General features: G+C 36.6%; 1 protein-coding gene across 2 annotated transcripts in view; it reads left to right on the top strand.

Annotated features, from left to right (window-relative positions):
* Positions 1-16,802, top strand: part of Copg2 (COPI coat complex subunit gamma 2) — a 108,898-nt gene that overhangs the window by 48,892 nt on the left and 43,204 nt on the right. For both annotated transcript variants that reach the window (XM_042696074.1, XM_042696073.1), the window contains 8 exons: positions 4,033-4,128; positions 4,391-4,634; positions 6,479-6,554; positions 8,069-8,172; positions 8,609-8,734; positions 10,548-10,610; positions 11,276-11,415; positions 12,293-12,464. In XM_042696074.1, the coding sequence (XP_042552008.1) occupies positions 4,033-4,128; positions 4,391-4,634; positions 6,479-6,554; positions 8,069-8,172; positions 8,609-8,734; positions 10,548-10,610; positions 11,276-11,415; positions 12,293-12,464 (1,021 nt within the window). The remainder of the gene's footprint in view (positions 1-4,032; positions 4,129-4,390; positions 4,635-6,478; positions 6,555-8,068; positions 8,173-8,608; positions 8,735-10,547; positions 10,611-11,275; positions 11,416-12,292; positions 12,465-16,802) is intronic.

Below are 16,802 nucleotides of genomic sequence, written 5' to 3'. Positions count from 1 at the left end.
TTGTTAAATATGTAATTTATACTACATATGTTTGTAATATATATTTGCAATAGATTTGTGAAACATGTCATAAAAAGAGTTGCAAAAAGTATAAAGCCATTTCAGACTGTTAGGCCAGACTCTGTAATTGGTAATGTTTCTTCCTATATCACTAATTTGCCTGTGCTTTTAACTTTTAAAAATAAGTCCTGTTATGTTGTAAGATGCTAAGTACTATTAAATGTCATCTGTGATCTTTTTTATATTTTTTAATTCTTGATTTCTTTGTATATAGTATGCTATTGTATATAAAGAAATTGATCACAAACCAATATAAATACCATTATTTTCACTGGAGATGCTCTATTTAGACTCCTACTGTGTTTTCCAAAAGTATTTCCCCATTATTTAGTGCCTTCTAAAAGGAGCCTTTTAGGAAGGAAATAAGGAAATGGAATAGATACGGTTGGAAAACAAGCTTCAGAAATGATTCATTTAAAGGTTTGAGCTATGTAAAATTTCAAAACTTGTCAGTGTAAATCTAATAATCATATGTAGATACTAACTGCTCTGGCTCTTCCAGTTGTTGGCAAGAATCTCTGTTATTCATATTTGCTCCTTTTTTCTTTTTTGTCCACTGGGGAACTGGGGAAAATACAGCATTAAAAGATGACTGGTCTACCTAATGTCACATAATAAATTACCAACACAGCCAAGACCAAAAGCTAGATTTTCTAATTTCTCAGATTTTGTTATGTCTTCCATCTTACCTACTTGTCACCTAATATTTCAATACTTATATCCTTTCTTGTAGAAGGTTTATTTAAGACTTTGGTTCCTTGTTTTGTTTATTTCTTCTTAATTTTTTGTCTTTTCCAATATATTTGGATTTAGGTATTGATTGTATTAAGATAAAAAGTGAGTTGAAAACATGAAAGTTCTTTAACTGGGTATCTATATGGAAAATTAAGGTAAATTGTAACCCTTATCTCTGGAGATGAGTGGCAGCTTTTTGGTCTCACAAAAGAAAGAAATCAGTGGCAAATGCAGCGTTTAAAAAAGCAAGTTTTATTGAAGTAAGAGCAAGAATATACTTCAGAGGAAATTGAGATTGGGCTACTGGACCAAGCAGTGGAGTGCTACAACCTCCTGGACCTTAGTTATTTTTTATCATCTGTGGGAGACTAGATATATTGAGTTTATGTACATAATTGTGGAGCTTTTCCAGGAACTGGAGTACAGGGAGTGGTTTGACCTAGTAAAGTATCCTCACAGCCAAGATGGTGACTGAAGGAAGGTTTGTGCATCATAGGTACAGTGAGAGGCACATAAGGCCTCTGGATAATTGGCACAGTGGGGAAAATACCTTCTGGTGACCATTAGATGGAATTTCTAGAAGTAGGTCACACTTCCCACAACGTTTGTTTGTGAAGCAGGTTGTTCAGCAAAGTATACCTAGATGTGGTGTCATGGTGGTTCTTTGGCTCCATTTGCTTTATTGTTCCCTTTCTGCCTACTCATCCAATCTCACCCTACCTCACACCACACATACAAATCCAGTGCCAAGTTGATTGAGATATGAGTGTACAAGCAAAATAATAATGTTTTAGAAGAGAATGCAGGATATCTTCATGACCCTGGAGTAAGAAAAATATTTTTAACAGAAGACAAAAAGAAATTTTGATGAACTAGACCTTACTAAAAGCCATAAAAGAAATGCAAACAAAAACTACTTTGAGCTTCTACCTCACCCCAGTTAGAATGGATATAATCAACAAAACTAATAATAACAGCTGCTGGTAAGGATATGCCCCAGAAAAGAATGCTACTACACTGTTGGTAAGAATGTAAACTTCTTCAACCACTCTGGAAAGCAGTATAAACCTTACTAAAGAATTTCCATTTACTTTCTATTCCAAAAATCCCTAGCTTTACCCCCACTCAGCATAAAATAGTAAGACAGAAGTTACCTCCCAACCCAGAAAAATGGAATGAAGAATTGACAGCTAGAATGTAATAATGTAGGCAGAAACAGTATTTATACTGTATGAAAGTATACAAAAATGTCCACATCCTAGCACTCAGGGGCAGATGCAAGAGGATTGTGAGTTTCAACCAGGCTGTGCTACATAGACCAGCCTCAAGGAACCAAAAAGGAAGGGAGAGTAGTAGGGAGGGGGGCGGGGGGCTGTCACTTAGAGAATGACCTCTAGAATGAAAACCCTTGGGTTTAAATCTTGAGTCTATCACTTACTAGATATGTGACCCAAGATAGTCATGTGACCTCTGGCTGTTTTTGGTTTCTTTAGTCATACCTTGGCGATTGTGATAGTACTTACCTCAAAAGTCTTAATGAACTAATAAAGAACTTATTTCAATGTGAGTTATTATTTTTTTATGTGTGTAGTATGGAAAACACTGAAAGTCTAACCTAATCTCTTGAAATCTGTAGGTTGAATATTAACTGAGCTGTTTGGAATTTCTTCTTTTTTTTCAGTGCACTTATATAGATCTTTTACAGAAACAGATCCATATGTTGCTTTATTTTATTATTTTCCCATTTCCATTTTAATGATTTAAGTTTAAAATGTAGACCATTAAGCCAGGTGTCGGTGCCTTACGCTTGTAATCCTAGCCACTCAGGAGGCTGAGATCTGAGGATTGCAGTTCAAAGCCAGCCGGGCAGGAAAGTCCATGAGACTCTTACCTCCAATAAAACACTAGAAAACCGGAAGTGGCGCTGTGGCTCAAGTGGTAGAGCACTCACTTTGAGCTAAAGAGCTGAGGGACAGTGCCCAAGCCCAGAGTTTAAGCCCCATGACGCCCCCCCCCCAAAAAAAACAACCAGAAACAAAAAACAAACAAAAAGAGAAAATGTAGACCATTTTAATGCCTTCAATAGTCACAACTACTCACAACAGCATATCTCTGCTCCCCATGCCTCACCTGTGAAGATACGATATTTTCTCTGTGTGTGTGTGTGTGTGTGTGTGTGTGTGTGTGTGTGTGTATTAGCTTTAGTTATCATTGCTTCTTAAAAAGATTATGGATTATGGACATTTTCTATCTTCTGAAAGTATTGTATTGTACAAAATGCTATCTGGTTTGAGGAAGACATTTCCCTATGGGTGTGTGCTTCTGTACATCATGCAAGTTAGGCACTAATTACCCTTTTTTCCTACTCTGCCCCTTGTGTAGTACAAGATGCCATACAGCCTTAGAAGCTTCAGTCTTCCTCTAGAGGTCATGTTTCCTTACTGCCCTAGAAAAACAGAATCCTCCCTCTGGTGTAGAACACACATATGCTTACTAGTTAGTCTGGTAATGTTTTCCTTTGGAACAAAGGGTTGGCAGGCTTACTGCCCAATATTAAATAGTCATGTGCCATTCCTTAGTGTTCTTTCTTATCCTGTAATGCAACCGTTTGTGGATCCAGGTATTTTCTGGCTCTCTGGAATGGTCTTAGATTTGGGCTGAGGAAACTAGCCTCCAAATGCTGATTGCTGTTGTTGCTGTATTATACTGTCAGCCATTTCTTACCTAAGATTCTTATTTTCTACTAGCACCCATGCAACTGTGATAGATTAATATATTAACTGAAAAGAGGATAAAATCTTATGCTTTTCTTAACACTTGTTTTTAAATTTATATTAACATTCCTCTAGCAAACATTTTTGTGAAGTAGTTTTTGGATAGGTTTCTTTATTTCCTCTGTTGGAGTCAGTGTATTCAAGCTCTTTATCTGTCCAGCTTTAAGAATTTACATGTGCTTATTATCTTGGAGAGGGGCAAATGGATGGGATCTATTGAATAAATATAATTTTCCATTGTTTTTCAGTGGAAATCCTTTTTTTGGGGGGGCTCCTTGCTGATCTTTTATAAAGAAGCATTATTGTGATTTTAGGTAATTGTAGTGCCTTCTTGGCTTGGAGGAACTCACAGGGGAAGCACATCTCCTAGCTAAGGTTCTGAAGATGTACTTCCTCTCTGTGTTTTACTAGGTGAGGGTCATACAGTCATTGTGTGGTAAATGATCTCTTCATTTTTCTGCAGGTGGTGGTTGTGCAGGCAATCAGTGCTCTCTGTCAGAAATACCCTCGTAAGCACAGTGTCATGATGACTTTTCTATCCAACATGCTTCGAGATGATGTAGGTAGACTGTTTTCTAACCATAATAAATTGCAGTCATAATTCTCATGATTGCCATAGTGTTTTGAGCATGTCTTCTTCATCATTATGTGCTTGAATGTGGTTGCTGTTTTATCATTACTAAACTTGTTTGTTTTAACACTTTGCAGAAATTTGTTGTTTATTTTAAATGAAAAGAGAGGAATAGAAATTTGAATATCACAAGCATTATTTCAAACAGTGTACTTAGAATAAGTGGTGGTTTTATCTTCTCATTTTCCAGGGAGGCTTTGAATATAAGCGAGCCATTGTGGACTGCATAATCAGCATTGTGGAGGAGAATCCTGAGAGTAAAGAAGCAGGTCTAGCCCACCTTTGTGAATTCATTGAGGACTGTGAACACACTGTTCTGGCTACTAAGATTCTACACTTGTTGGGCAAAGAGGGACCCAGAACACCTGTCCCCTCCAAATATATCCGCTTCATTTTCAATAGGGTTGTCCTGGAAAATGAGGCGGTCAGAGCCGGTAAGTCGTTGAACTAGTAATGATGAAATTGCTGGTCTTTTGAAATACTTAAGAGGGTCATAATGAACTTGAACAGTGAAGTTTCAAGACTGATATGTTAATGGGATTGAGCCTATCCTGGGCCCCAACCAGATTTTTGCCTTGTATTACAGACAGCTTGCAGTATAACAGGAATATTATCATTGCTGCTCCATTTTTTCCCCCAGGGTTACAGCCATAAGCATTCATGTATGTTGAATTTATATGGATGTGTTTGTGTTTTCTGTGTATTCCTCTCCAATCCTTCCTTCCCCTTAACATATGAACAGGTACATATCTCTCCCATTGAAAATGTGACCCCCTCCTGTAATTCTTTATCTCTCATTAACTCCCAACCCTATCTGACTGAGAAAAACTTAGCTGCTCTCATGAACTCTTGTCCAGTCATTTCACAATACAATTTAGCCCTCTCCCTTGAAACTCCTCTGAAGGTTTGTTTTTAAATACTTTTAAAATAGCTGAAGAAATTAAGTTAGATTCTTTAATATTCTTAGGTTTGTTCACCTTGGTATTTGGTTTACCTCTGACCTCTCTCCTTTTTTTTCCCTCCCTCTCCAACACGGATCCTATACCTGGTACCGTAATACATCACACTGTCTGATCTCAACACAGGGCATTTGTACTGGTCATTCTCTCTGCCTCTAAGGTTCTTTTCCTGTCTTTTCTCTTTGGCCAATGTAAGTTGGTCTTAACATTTAGTTCCAGTTAGTGTTGAACTTCTAGGTTACTTTTCTACTTGCAGTTCTGCTTTGTCTCCCTGTCTGAACTTACCTAGCATCTTGGATAGTTCTGTAAGCAACTTACTTGTTACTTTGTAATTATTTCTTTAATTACCTATCTTTCCTACTGCAGTGTAATTTCTTAGGATCAGAGACCCTACTTTTTAATTTTCCTGCTCCCAGAACCTACCACAATTACTGATAGACATTAGGAAAGCCAGTGAGTCTATTGAATGAAAGGAATATTAACAATGGAGTTTCTTTTTATGTTTGAGGCTAGTTGTTTGAGATTAGAACTAATCATGTGAGATAATATATAAGGGGTTGTGTTGAGTAGAAGCATAAGTCACGTAGAAAATATTCACATAGAAAAATATTCCTCAGCACATGGATGATATTTACTATGTAGAGCTCTCTAGAGGTGGAAGAATTTTATTTATACTTAAATGGGTCAAAGAAGTAGGACCAAGGAAACAAGATATTTCATCTCCATTGAGCACCAGCTACTTGGCTAATTTATTGTCATTATAGAGGTGATATACAGAGGGGTTACATTTATATGCGTTAGTTAATAAGTACATTTCCTTTCATTCAGTGTCATCTGTTCCATCATTCTCTCACATTTCCTTCCTCCCATCTTCACCCACCAGTTATATAGTTCACTGTCATCAATGTCCAGTGTCCTTCACTGCTGTACTTTTTCACTCTTTTTCCTCAGATTCTGTTCCCTCCCACCCTCCCACAGAAAGAATGCAGAATCATGAGCAAAAGAAAAAAACAAATTAATAAAAAGTCCTTTGTTTCCATATCTTTGGAGTCCATTTTAGTATGAATATTATTTTATATACATATGAAGAAGTGCTTGGTTATTCTATCTTTGTGATTCTCTCCTAAGACTATACCCTCTGTTAGTCTCACTGTATGTGAGTATCTAGAATCCTGTGTAATTTGTCATATCCCAGTGCATTTTGGATCTAACTTCCACAGATCAGAGAGAACATGTATACTTGTCTAATTTTTTAAATAACTATTGTTTAACTGTGATACACTGATATTTATGTTGCTTCATTTTCTGTGATATAATAGCTGCTGTAAGTGCGTTGGCTAAATTTGGGGCACAGAATGAAAGTCTTCTCCCAAGCATTCTTGTACTCTTACAAAGGTAAGCAAAAGAATGCCCTTTAAAATTAGAATTCTACCTGACTAAGTAGTGAAATCCTCATTGTGTCATACCAGACATTGAGCTGATAGAGTAGAATAATAGTAGCTATAGGGTAGATAGCTTTTGTTTTCTTTCTAGTAATTAGGTATGAGTGAGATATGTGTAAAATTGGAGTTGAGATTTTTCTTAAATTGTTTTGAGAAAGTAATCTAAATGTATGTACTTCAACTTCTATAAGGAGATGCTAACTTCTAAAATCTAAAGTGATTCATTCATATGAAGAGTTGAAAATATAAGCTTTTTATGGCCTCTGTAACTGTTTAGTAAGGGAAACACTAGCTTTAGCAAACACTCTGATTGCATTTTAAAATTGAAGCAGAATAAACCACAAGCCAAGGCTGGCTGGCTAAATGGAACAAATTGCCATTTGAACAATAATGATGCCTAGATGATGAATGCTGTCTTTTTAGTATTCTTATAAAGTATAATATTAATATGTCTTAATTATGAGGCGTCTTTTCACTGGAGATCATGTGGTTACAGATACAGCCAGACACTCCAAACTATTTCATGTTATTGTGTTCTTATTTATCTTGATGCTTTCTGTAGCTTCTGATTTATAAAAGCAGTAGTGGTTTAGTAATTCAGAACAGTTCCCCAATATTTGTGGGGATTTCCAGAGCCTATATTGGCTATTGCTGAGATTTTTTTTAATGCCGGTCTTGAACTCGGGGCCTGGGCACTGTCCCTGATCTTTTTTTTTTTTTTTTTTTTTTTTTTAATGTCGGTCATGGGATTTGAACTCTGGGCCTAGACACTGTCCCTCAGCTCTTCAGCTCAAGGCTAGCGCTCTACCACTTGATCCACAGCACCACTTCCGGCTTTTTCTGCTTATTTGGTGCTAAGGAATCAAACCCAGGGTTTCATGCATGCAAGGCAAGCACTCTACCACTGAGCCACCTTCCCAGCCCCTTTCACTAATCTTTTATGCTCAAGTCTAGCATTCTACTACTTGAGCCACAGCTCCACTTCCAGCTTTTTGGTGGTCCATATGTTTCATGGACTTTCCTGCCTGGGCTGACTTCAAACCATGATCCTTAGAGTTCAGCCTTCTGAGTAGCTAGGATTACAGCTACCTTTTTATAAAGGTACTATCAATCTGGACACTGGTGGCTCACATCTGTAATCCTAGCTACATAGGAGGCTGAGATATGAGGATCTTGGTTCAAAGCCAGCCCAGGCAGAAAAGTCTGTGAGATCTTAATCTCCAATAAACTACCAAAAAACTGGAAGTGGTGCTGTGGCTCAAGTGGTAGAGCACTAGGGACAGCTGAGGGAAGCTGAGGGACAGCACCCAGGCCCAAAGTTCAAGCCCCACAACCAAATAAATAAACAAACAAACAAATAAATAAATGTACTATCAGATTACCTGAATTGTGTACTATATGTATGGTAATAAAACTATTGGAATCTTAAGGGTACCGAAACATGCCTGTTCTGTTTCCCATGGCCAGGTGTATGATGGATACTGATGATGAAGTGCGGGACCGAGCTACCTTCTACCTGAATGTGCTGCAGCAGAGGCAGATGGCACTGAATGCTACCTATATCTTCAATGGTCAGTGAGAGCTGAGAACACATACAAATATAATTGTGTGCCCCAAATGGGATCTTGGAAGTATATTTTGTGATTTTACCTATTAGCTGACCACTAGGCAAATGCTTGGTTTGTCCATGAATGTATCTCCATTTCTAAGGAAACCTGTTTTCACAAGGATATTTTCTAATTTGGTAATAGGAATTCCTGTGAAACAATCTGCAAGGTTGTTCTCACTGCTCTCCTAGAGCTAAGGTGATTTCTTTTCTGAGAGGTAGATATATTTTGTTGAATTTATTTATGCTCTCCTTCTATTTATGCTTTCCTTCTTATATAATCACTTTTATTTAAATTACTGAAGTTTTAGGATTATAGAGTGATTATTTCTCTTCCTTCAGCAAGCAATTACTAATAGTTCTCAAGATATTATAATGCTGAAATTTGTCTGCAATTACAGGTCTGACAGTCTCTGTACCAGGGATGGAAAAGGCCTTACATCAGTATACATTAGAGCCTTCAGAAAAACCCTTTGACCTAAAATCAATTCCTCTTGCTATGGCTCCTGTCTTTGAGCAGAAAGCAGGTAAGAGGAACAATAAACTCTTAGTTTTTCTGTGTATAGATAGCTTTACAAATTTGATATTAGCATATGTTCTAAGCTAGAAAATAAAACTAGAAAATATTAGCTTGACTTCACAATTATTTGGTAGTCCCAGTATAGTTCTATCAATTTTTACTGAAGGGAACATCAAAACGTTATTGATAAAAATAAAGACTTTCTTCAAGGGAAAAAAAAAAGAAAATATTAGCTTGTTTTTTCTAATACTTTCTAGGAAATTTTTCTCTAATACATTTTGCCTATCATGCCTACATCTTTTAAGCATAAGATAGATGACTTTTTGTGTGTGTGTGTAGAAATACCATACAGAGGGGGTTACAATTACATGGGCAAGATAATGAGGACATTTCTTATCAAGCATTGTTGCCTCCTCCTTTTTTTCCCCTTCCCATCTCCCTCCCCCCTCCCAGCCAAAGTTGTAAAGTTCATTTTTCAACATAACGACTTGTATGTACATCTCATTGTTGCAATGGGTCCACCTGTATCCCTATTTAAATGATTTGTTTTTGCCCTTCCCGTCCACACATTATACCAACATCAAATACAATGAAAACAGGACCATACCATGGAGGAGGGACATACAAAGCAACAAAGAAATTAGATGAGTTTTTAAAAATTAGGTTTTTAAAAATCTTTTGACATTTTGTTAACAGTAAGAATATGAAATGTGTCTAAAGATGAAAGTTTTGCTTTTGGTTTGTTTTTTTTGTTTGTTTGTTTTGTTGGTCATGGGGCCTGAACTCTGGGCCTGAGCACTGTCCCTCAGCAATTCTGCTCAAGGCTAGCGCCCTACCACTTGAGCCAAAGCGCCACTTCTAGCTTTTTCTGCTTATGTGGTGCTGAGGAATCGAACCCAGGGCCTCATGAATGCAAGGCAAGCACTCTACCACTGAGCCACCTTCCCAGCCCCTGGTTTGGTTTTTAATAATGGGGTATTAAAGCATTTGAGGTTTGTTGCCACTGTTTATAATTCTATTACTAATTATTTTTATTTCTGAATTTGGTCATCTCTTTAGTTTTTCTGCTGGAGGTTTGTCTTGAAAGAATATTACACAGGATTATAAAAAATATTTCCAGAGCGTAAAAAATATTTCCAGAGCCCGGTGCCAGTGGCTCACGTCTGTAATCCTAGCTACTCAGGAGGCTGAGATCTGAGGATCGCAGTTCAAAGCCAGCCCGGTCAGGAAAGTCTATGAAACTCTTATCTCCAATAAACCACCGGAAAACCGGAAGTGGCGTTGTAGCTCAAGTGGTAGAGCACTTGCCTTGAACTGAAGAGCTGAGGGACAGCACTCAGGCCCAGAGTTCAAGCCCTACGTCCGACTAAAAAAATAAAATATAAATAAATATTTTCAAAGAATCATAAAACAGTAAAAAAAGAAGGAAAAGAAAGGAAGAAAGTACTTATTAGTTAGATCATAGAAGAACTGGGAATGAAAAACCTTACCTTTAATTTTCAATATCTCAAAAGTTGTTTGGTGATACCACATAATGATGTTTGTTTTATAAATTATTTCTACTTTTATGAGTAACTTTTTATACACCCCAGTCTTAAAGCAAATTTTCTGTTTTAAGGGCTTTATTATTTTACAGCACTATGGTCACTAAATGTACTTTGAGTGCCACTCTGCTCCAAAAAGAGGTGACAGAAACTGTATTGGTAGATTTTGGCAATAGCTCATTGGATAGCTGCTAGAAGTTTCAACCCCATTTCTTTCTGGCTACATTGTTAGCTGTAGAGGGGAAGCTCACTTAATTTCTCATATCTCCTTAATAGAAATTACCCTTGTGGCTCCTAAGCCAGAGAAGTTGGCTCCTTCCAGACAAGATATTTTCCAAGGTATGATGCTTTATTGGATAGAAATAATGATCTTTAATTCCAGAGTGTTGTAGACAAAACAGAGTTTGTGGTTTTTGTTCAGTTTGATTAATTTTCAGTTTAAGAAATCTTTGTGTAGCTAAAGATCATAAGTTATAGTTGCTGGGGCTACCTGGAGTCCATGGAACTTAGCAATTTCTAATTACTAGCTTACTAACTGGGAGGAATTCTAAAAAATTAGGAAATCAAGTTTTTTTCCTTAGCAATTTAGCATATAAACTTGCTAGCTTAAAAGATTACTGACATTGGACACCTATGGTTCATACACATAATCCTAGCTACTCAGGAGACTTAGGACTGCTGTTTGAAGCCAGCCCAGGCAGAAAAGTTTGTGAGACTCTTATTTCCAATAAAATACTACTTAGAAAAAGCTGGAAGTGCTGCTGTGGCTCAAGTGGGAAAGTGCTAATCTTGAGCAAGAAGAGGTTCAGGGACAGCACTGCCAGGCCCCGAGTTTGAGGCCCAGGACTGCCCCCCCCCAAAAAAAAATTAAAACTTAAGGGCATGTTATTTGAGGATTCCGCTATTAGTAAGGCTGTGGAGACTAATACATTTTAGTGAAGTTTCTCTTCTATCTTCTTCATGTTTTACTTCTTCCTACTTTCCTCTCTTTTTTTCCTTGTTAGAACAACTGGCTGCCATTCCTGAGTTTATGAATCTTGGACCCTTGTTCAAGTCTTCTGAGCCTGTTCAACTTACAGAAGCAGAGACAGAATATTTTGTTCGATGTATTAAACATATGTTTACTGATCACATTGTATTCCAGGTGAGATAATACCTTTGATTCTTTTAGACCCTGAAGTATAAATTTATATGCTTGGAGACAAGCATCTCTTTCTTTAGCTAATGATTCTAGCTCCTTTTATAAAGAACTGACTTAGAGCTAGAGGTGTGGCAGAAGTGGTAGAGTGCTTGTGGAGCAAGCTTGAGGCCTCAAGTTCAAACCCTAGTACCACCACCACCACCACTACCACCACCACAATAATAATAAACAATTTTAGTTTTCTTTCCCATAACTGTAGAGATCCTTTCATATGATAGATAATATTCGATGGTTAAAATTTAAAAGTTAGTCAGGCACCAGTGATTCATACTTGTAATTCCAGCTACTCAGCCTTCTGAGTATCTAAGTATACCTGTCATCCCAGATATGCAAGAAACATAAAAGAATTTTTTTGTATAAAAATTTTTTGTATAAAAGAATATGAAACTAGATAATGTAAAGTATAATTAAAAAAAAAGAAGCATTTAACAATGTAAATTAAGTGGATTGTTCAAAGAACTTTAGCTATTGTACTTCTAACATCTTGTTTGGTAGAGTTCAAGACTCAACAAAGAGCAAACACTAATGAGTAATATAAATACAAAGAACTCAAGAATAAGACTATCCCTATCACTGTTACACACACAAAATCTTAGGTTGGAAGATTGGGGTTGGGAGTGTGGGTCAGTGGTTTAGTGTGCACTTAGCATGATTGGCTCTGGGTCTGATCCCAGAAAAAAGAAAAAAATCTTATGCTTATAGTGCTATTTAGAGAGAGATGGTATTGTGGATTCCAGAATGGAATTATGGATTATGAGTAGGAAGGAATAGTTTCTCCAGAACATTCCTCATCCTTCACAACTTTTCCTTTGCTTTTCAGTTTGACTGTACCAATACTCTCAATGACCAACTACTAGAGAAAGTGACAGTGCAGATGGAACCATCAGATTCCTATGAAGTCCTGTGTTGTATCCCAGCCCCCAGCCTGACTTACAATCAACCAGGAATATGTTACACTCTTGTTCGATTGCCTGAAGAGGATCCTACAGCAGGTACTGGTCCACAGAAGGCAAAAGAAATTTTTGTCATTAAAAATGCTCTGCTTTCGACTCTTAGAATGCTGGACAAATGATTAGAATTCAAGAAATAGTTCTGTTTGTTCAGAATTTAATGTAGCTGAGTGCTGGTGGCTCATGCCTGTAATCCTAGCTACTTAGGAGGCTGAAATCTGAGGATCACGGTTCAAAGCCAGCCTGGGCAGGAAAGTCCATGAGACTTATCTCCAGTAAACCACTAGAAAACTGGAAGTGGCGCTATGGCTCAAGTGGTAGAGTGGTAGGCTTGAGCTCAAGAGCTGAGGGACAGTGCCCAGGTCCAGAGTTCAAGCCCCACACCTAACCAAAAAACAAAAACAACAACAATAACAAAACAGAATTTAATGTAGTGATGATTGGTGGTATGTGTGTGTATGTATGTATGCATGTGTTTATAAAATTGGTTGCTGATGCAGAAATAATTTTAAAATTAATTCTTAGTAATATTTGCTGGCAATTTAATCCTCAAAGAGAAACAATGTATATAGTAGTAGCCCAAAAAGGGACTTAACCACTAGGAAGAGTCCATACACTTGATGCCTCTTATGAAGAATCATGATCTACTCTGATGTTTCTTTCCAGGACATGCTGCAAAACTTCCTTATTTAGGAGATAACTGACATTTTAAAATACATTGTGCAGCATAAATCTGATTAGTATCTTTATTGTAGTATGTTTTACCTTAATTAGGACTTTTAGCCAACCATTTTTTATCCATGTTTGGGAAATGCTCTGGATTTACTTAACCTGGATGGAGAGAGAGAGAGAGAGAGAGAGAGAGAGAGAGAGTGTGTGTGTGAGTGTGTGTGTCAGAGGAGAGTGGCTAAAAGAGAGCCAACTGCTAGTACCAACTAAGTACTTATATACTTGGGGATTTGAGAGAGCCTTGTGTTCTATCTCTTGTAAATATCAGATATCTGTTCTTGATTTCTTTATTCCACTGAGTTCTCTTCCCATATTCAGTTTTCATAGAAATAAGCCAGTTTTCATAGAAATAAGCACACACATCACATTGATGTTTTGAACAATTTTTTACTGCTTGTAAGTACAGGAAAAACAGAGGTCAACAGTATTAACAAATAATTGGGGCAGTTACGGAGTTATGAGAAATCATAAAAGCATTAACTAGTAAGTAGATGTCACTGGTCATCATTCATTTACATCTGGGGCTTAACCCACTTTCTTTTACAGCCCCTCTCTTAACTCCCTTCTTGATATCAATTCCTGGGGGCCCCTGCTTAATCTTATCTGTGTTGGGTGGTAGGCCAGGCTACTCAGACTCTGGCACGAGGTAGATTCAAGTTGGCACCATTGCTGAGTCTGAATCCCAGGTTGTTACCTCTAGCCATGAGTGGAACTGCATTTCTGTCTACAGCCACCCTAGATCTATAACTCCCTGGGTGGGAAGGCACTTTCCTATCTGGCCTCTGATATTTCTTCTTTGAGCTTTAGATCATTGGTCTTAAACCTTTAATTACCTCCTTATCCCTTTGTGAGGTTTTTCTAGTTCCATTTCCTTGTAGCTTTACTTCTTTACAGTTTGATAGGTCTGAAGTGTGCCCACTAGCCTAAGTAAGCTGTTTGTACTTTTCAGTAAAGCTATGTTCTGAACTAGTATGTAGGTCCAGCCTTGATGTAGCTCTGAGGCTTTTGCCATTATCCTGGGAAACTGTATTTTATTTTTCAATAGACATTTCTCCTAGCTTCAGAACTTCACTGTGGGCACCCCCCCCCTCCCCGCCAAACTCATCAAGTTCTTGTATTTTAAAGGATGCCATCACCTTACCACTTAATTATAGAAGGAAGTGAAATGTTGAACCCATTGAAAAATCCAGGCCTTCCCTATTGTAAATACTGACTTCTCTAATTTTCCAGGATCATTATGATAAATGATAACTCAGGTACCCCACACTTCAGGGAGTGAATTAACAGAATTTAATAAGTACAATTTTATAATACCAAAAGACACATATAAGAAAACAACAACAGAAAATATTTCCACCAACAGAGGAAGAATAGAAGAGGCTTTCTCACCCATCTTCACTAAGGAATATATTTGTTTCTTAAAACAAAGATCTTACAAATTATCCCAAAAGTTTCAACCTTTGGTCTGCTGGCTAGGGACTCTTGATTTATGTTTATAATTTTTGTTTTGCAATTAGAGAATTTTCTTTCTTTTTTGCTAAAGGGTTTCTATTCAGTGATAGAATGTGGTTACAAACTTTTGCGTCTTGGGGGGAAAATGAAATCTTGTCTCAAAACTTGGGCTTTTAAAATTGCATTAATAATTAATTATATTTGATCCATCATATACCTGTTTAAAAACAAGCTCCTTTCTATTCTCTAGGTTTTTTTTTTTTTAAAGTAGATGTCTCTAATTTTTAATCTATGGTCACACTAAAGTCTTTGCTGTGCAATAAAAGAAGTGAAATTTCAGGGCATAGATGGTAATAGAAGTCTTTTACCAATCATTGTTTTTTTTTAATTTCCCTTCACAAATAATCCAAATTTTACAATCTACTACAACCCTACTCTCTGTAACATGTTTCGTCTCAGAAAATGATTTTTTTCCTTAAGTAACAAGGGGGAGGAATATAGAAATTCTTGGTTATGAATCCTTTCAACTTGAAAAGAACATAATACAAAAGAAGGCTTTGTACACAGGTAAGAATAGAAAATTCTGGCCTTGTATATGTGCTGTGATCTTGAGTAAATTCTTTAATCTGTATAAGCCTGTCAGGATTGTTATAGGATGAAATGAAATAAGAAAGTACTTAGCATGGTTTTGGACACATAATTAACTGACACTATTTAATTCTGGAATTAACTGCTTTTTCCATTTATTATCTTTAAAACCAAATATTCCACAGTTCAGAAGACCCATAGCTTACGCTCTAGATTTTGCACCATCAATCATACTTTCTTTGATCAATCATTAACTTTCTCACTTCCCCCAATCTTTATTAATGCACAGAAATCTCCCCTACTGAAAAAATTTGCTTTAATTAAATTTGATAGTACCTCCTCTCAAAGCTTGGGTAATTTCTTAGAAAAGTTATTAGCAGGTCTTCACTTAATTATTCCTACATATTATCTTTTATCCTCTAAGAATTACTCAGTTACCCACAAAGTTTTGGAAAATCTTTCAAGCAAAATTCTTCCTTAACATCCATTCTCATGTGGTAACTTCCCTTCCTTTTGAGTATTTCTCACATCAATAAAAATTTCATGAATTACTCTCCACTTTGGAACTTTATAATGTCTGTACTTATTTACCTTTTTTTATTCCACTGTCTATTCAGAATCAGTTAAAACTCTAGATTGACTTTATTGTTCTACTATCAGCCTTTATGGCATCATAATTTTCATCATCTAGAGCCACTTCAATAAATGGAAATAACTAATTTTAGAAAGGGTCTGCCAGAGAAAATATACTGAGATCTTCCATAGAAAACACCCATACTAACATCATCTCCAACAATATAGGTATGGAGTTTCTTTTCTGTTTTTCATCAGGGATGCTGCCTTTTATATAACAGTTCATAATTCTTTTATAAACACTTCGACTTTGAATTTTCCTGCCTATATTTATTTGAACAGTGTTTGCAAAGCAATCTGATGGACTCAAAACTTTTCTTTGAATCTGTAGTATCCCATCCATTATTTTTTGTTCGATATGTTTTTGTTCAATAACTCTTGGCATACTGTATAAAATCTACTACTTTCATGAAGTGATATTAACCTTTAAGTTTTATTACTTTGAGTAATTTCACTCACTGGTATCCACATTAATAACACCTGATGAAACTTTGTATTTTCGGTGGTAAGCATTTACTCTGAAATTTTGCTCAAACACCATGAGCAGGATTGGCAGGACATCACTATTTAACCACTAAGTTCTCCTTAGTTTATTCAATTTAACAAAAAATTAAGTAATATAGTTACTAATTTAAGTCTGACCTTCAATTTAGTATGTGCACAGTTTGACCCATTATGAAATCTGCCAGGATTTACTTTCCTTATTTACCTTCTCATTCTGACTTCTCAGTCTGACTTTTCTGAAACTTATTGAAGTTTTTGTCATCCACTCTGTCAAGCCTCTTCTGTCCCTAGTTTCAGGAATATGATGACCTCAGCCTTCACTACTACCTTTACTTACATAATCCCATCTCTCCAGAAGGCAACATAAACATAGTATACCCACTTATATCTTCTTTTTTTATCTTAAGAAAGTAAAAAATAAACTTGCTTTATTAGTGCTGCCTAGGCCATTTACTCTATCTGCCATACAGATAG

Source organism: Dipodomys spectabilis, unplaced genomic scaffold (genome assembly GCF_019054845.1).
Source record: "Dipodomys spectabilis isolate Male_0828 unplaced genomic scaffold, ASM1905484v1 ptg000197l, whole genome shotgun sequence".
NCBI lineage: Eukaryota > Metazoa > Chordata > Mammalia > Rodentia > Heteromyidae > Dipodomys > Dipodomys spectabilis.
The sequence above is the reverse complement of the archived record's forward strand: the minus strand, read 5'-3'. Positions and strand labels throughout refer to the sequence as shown.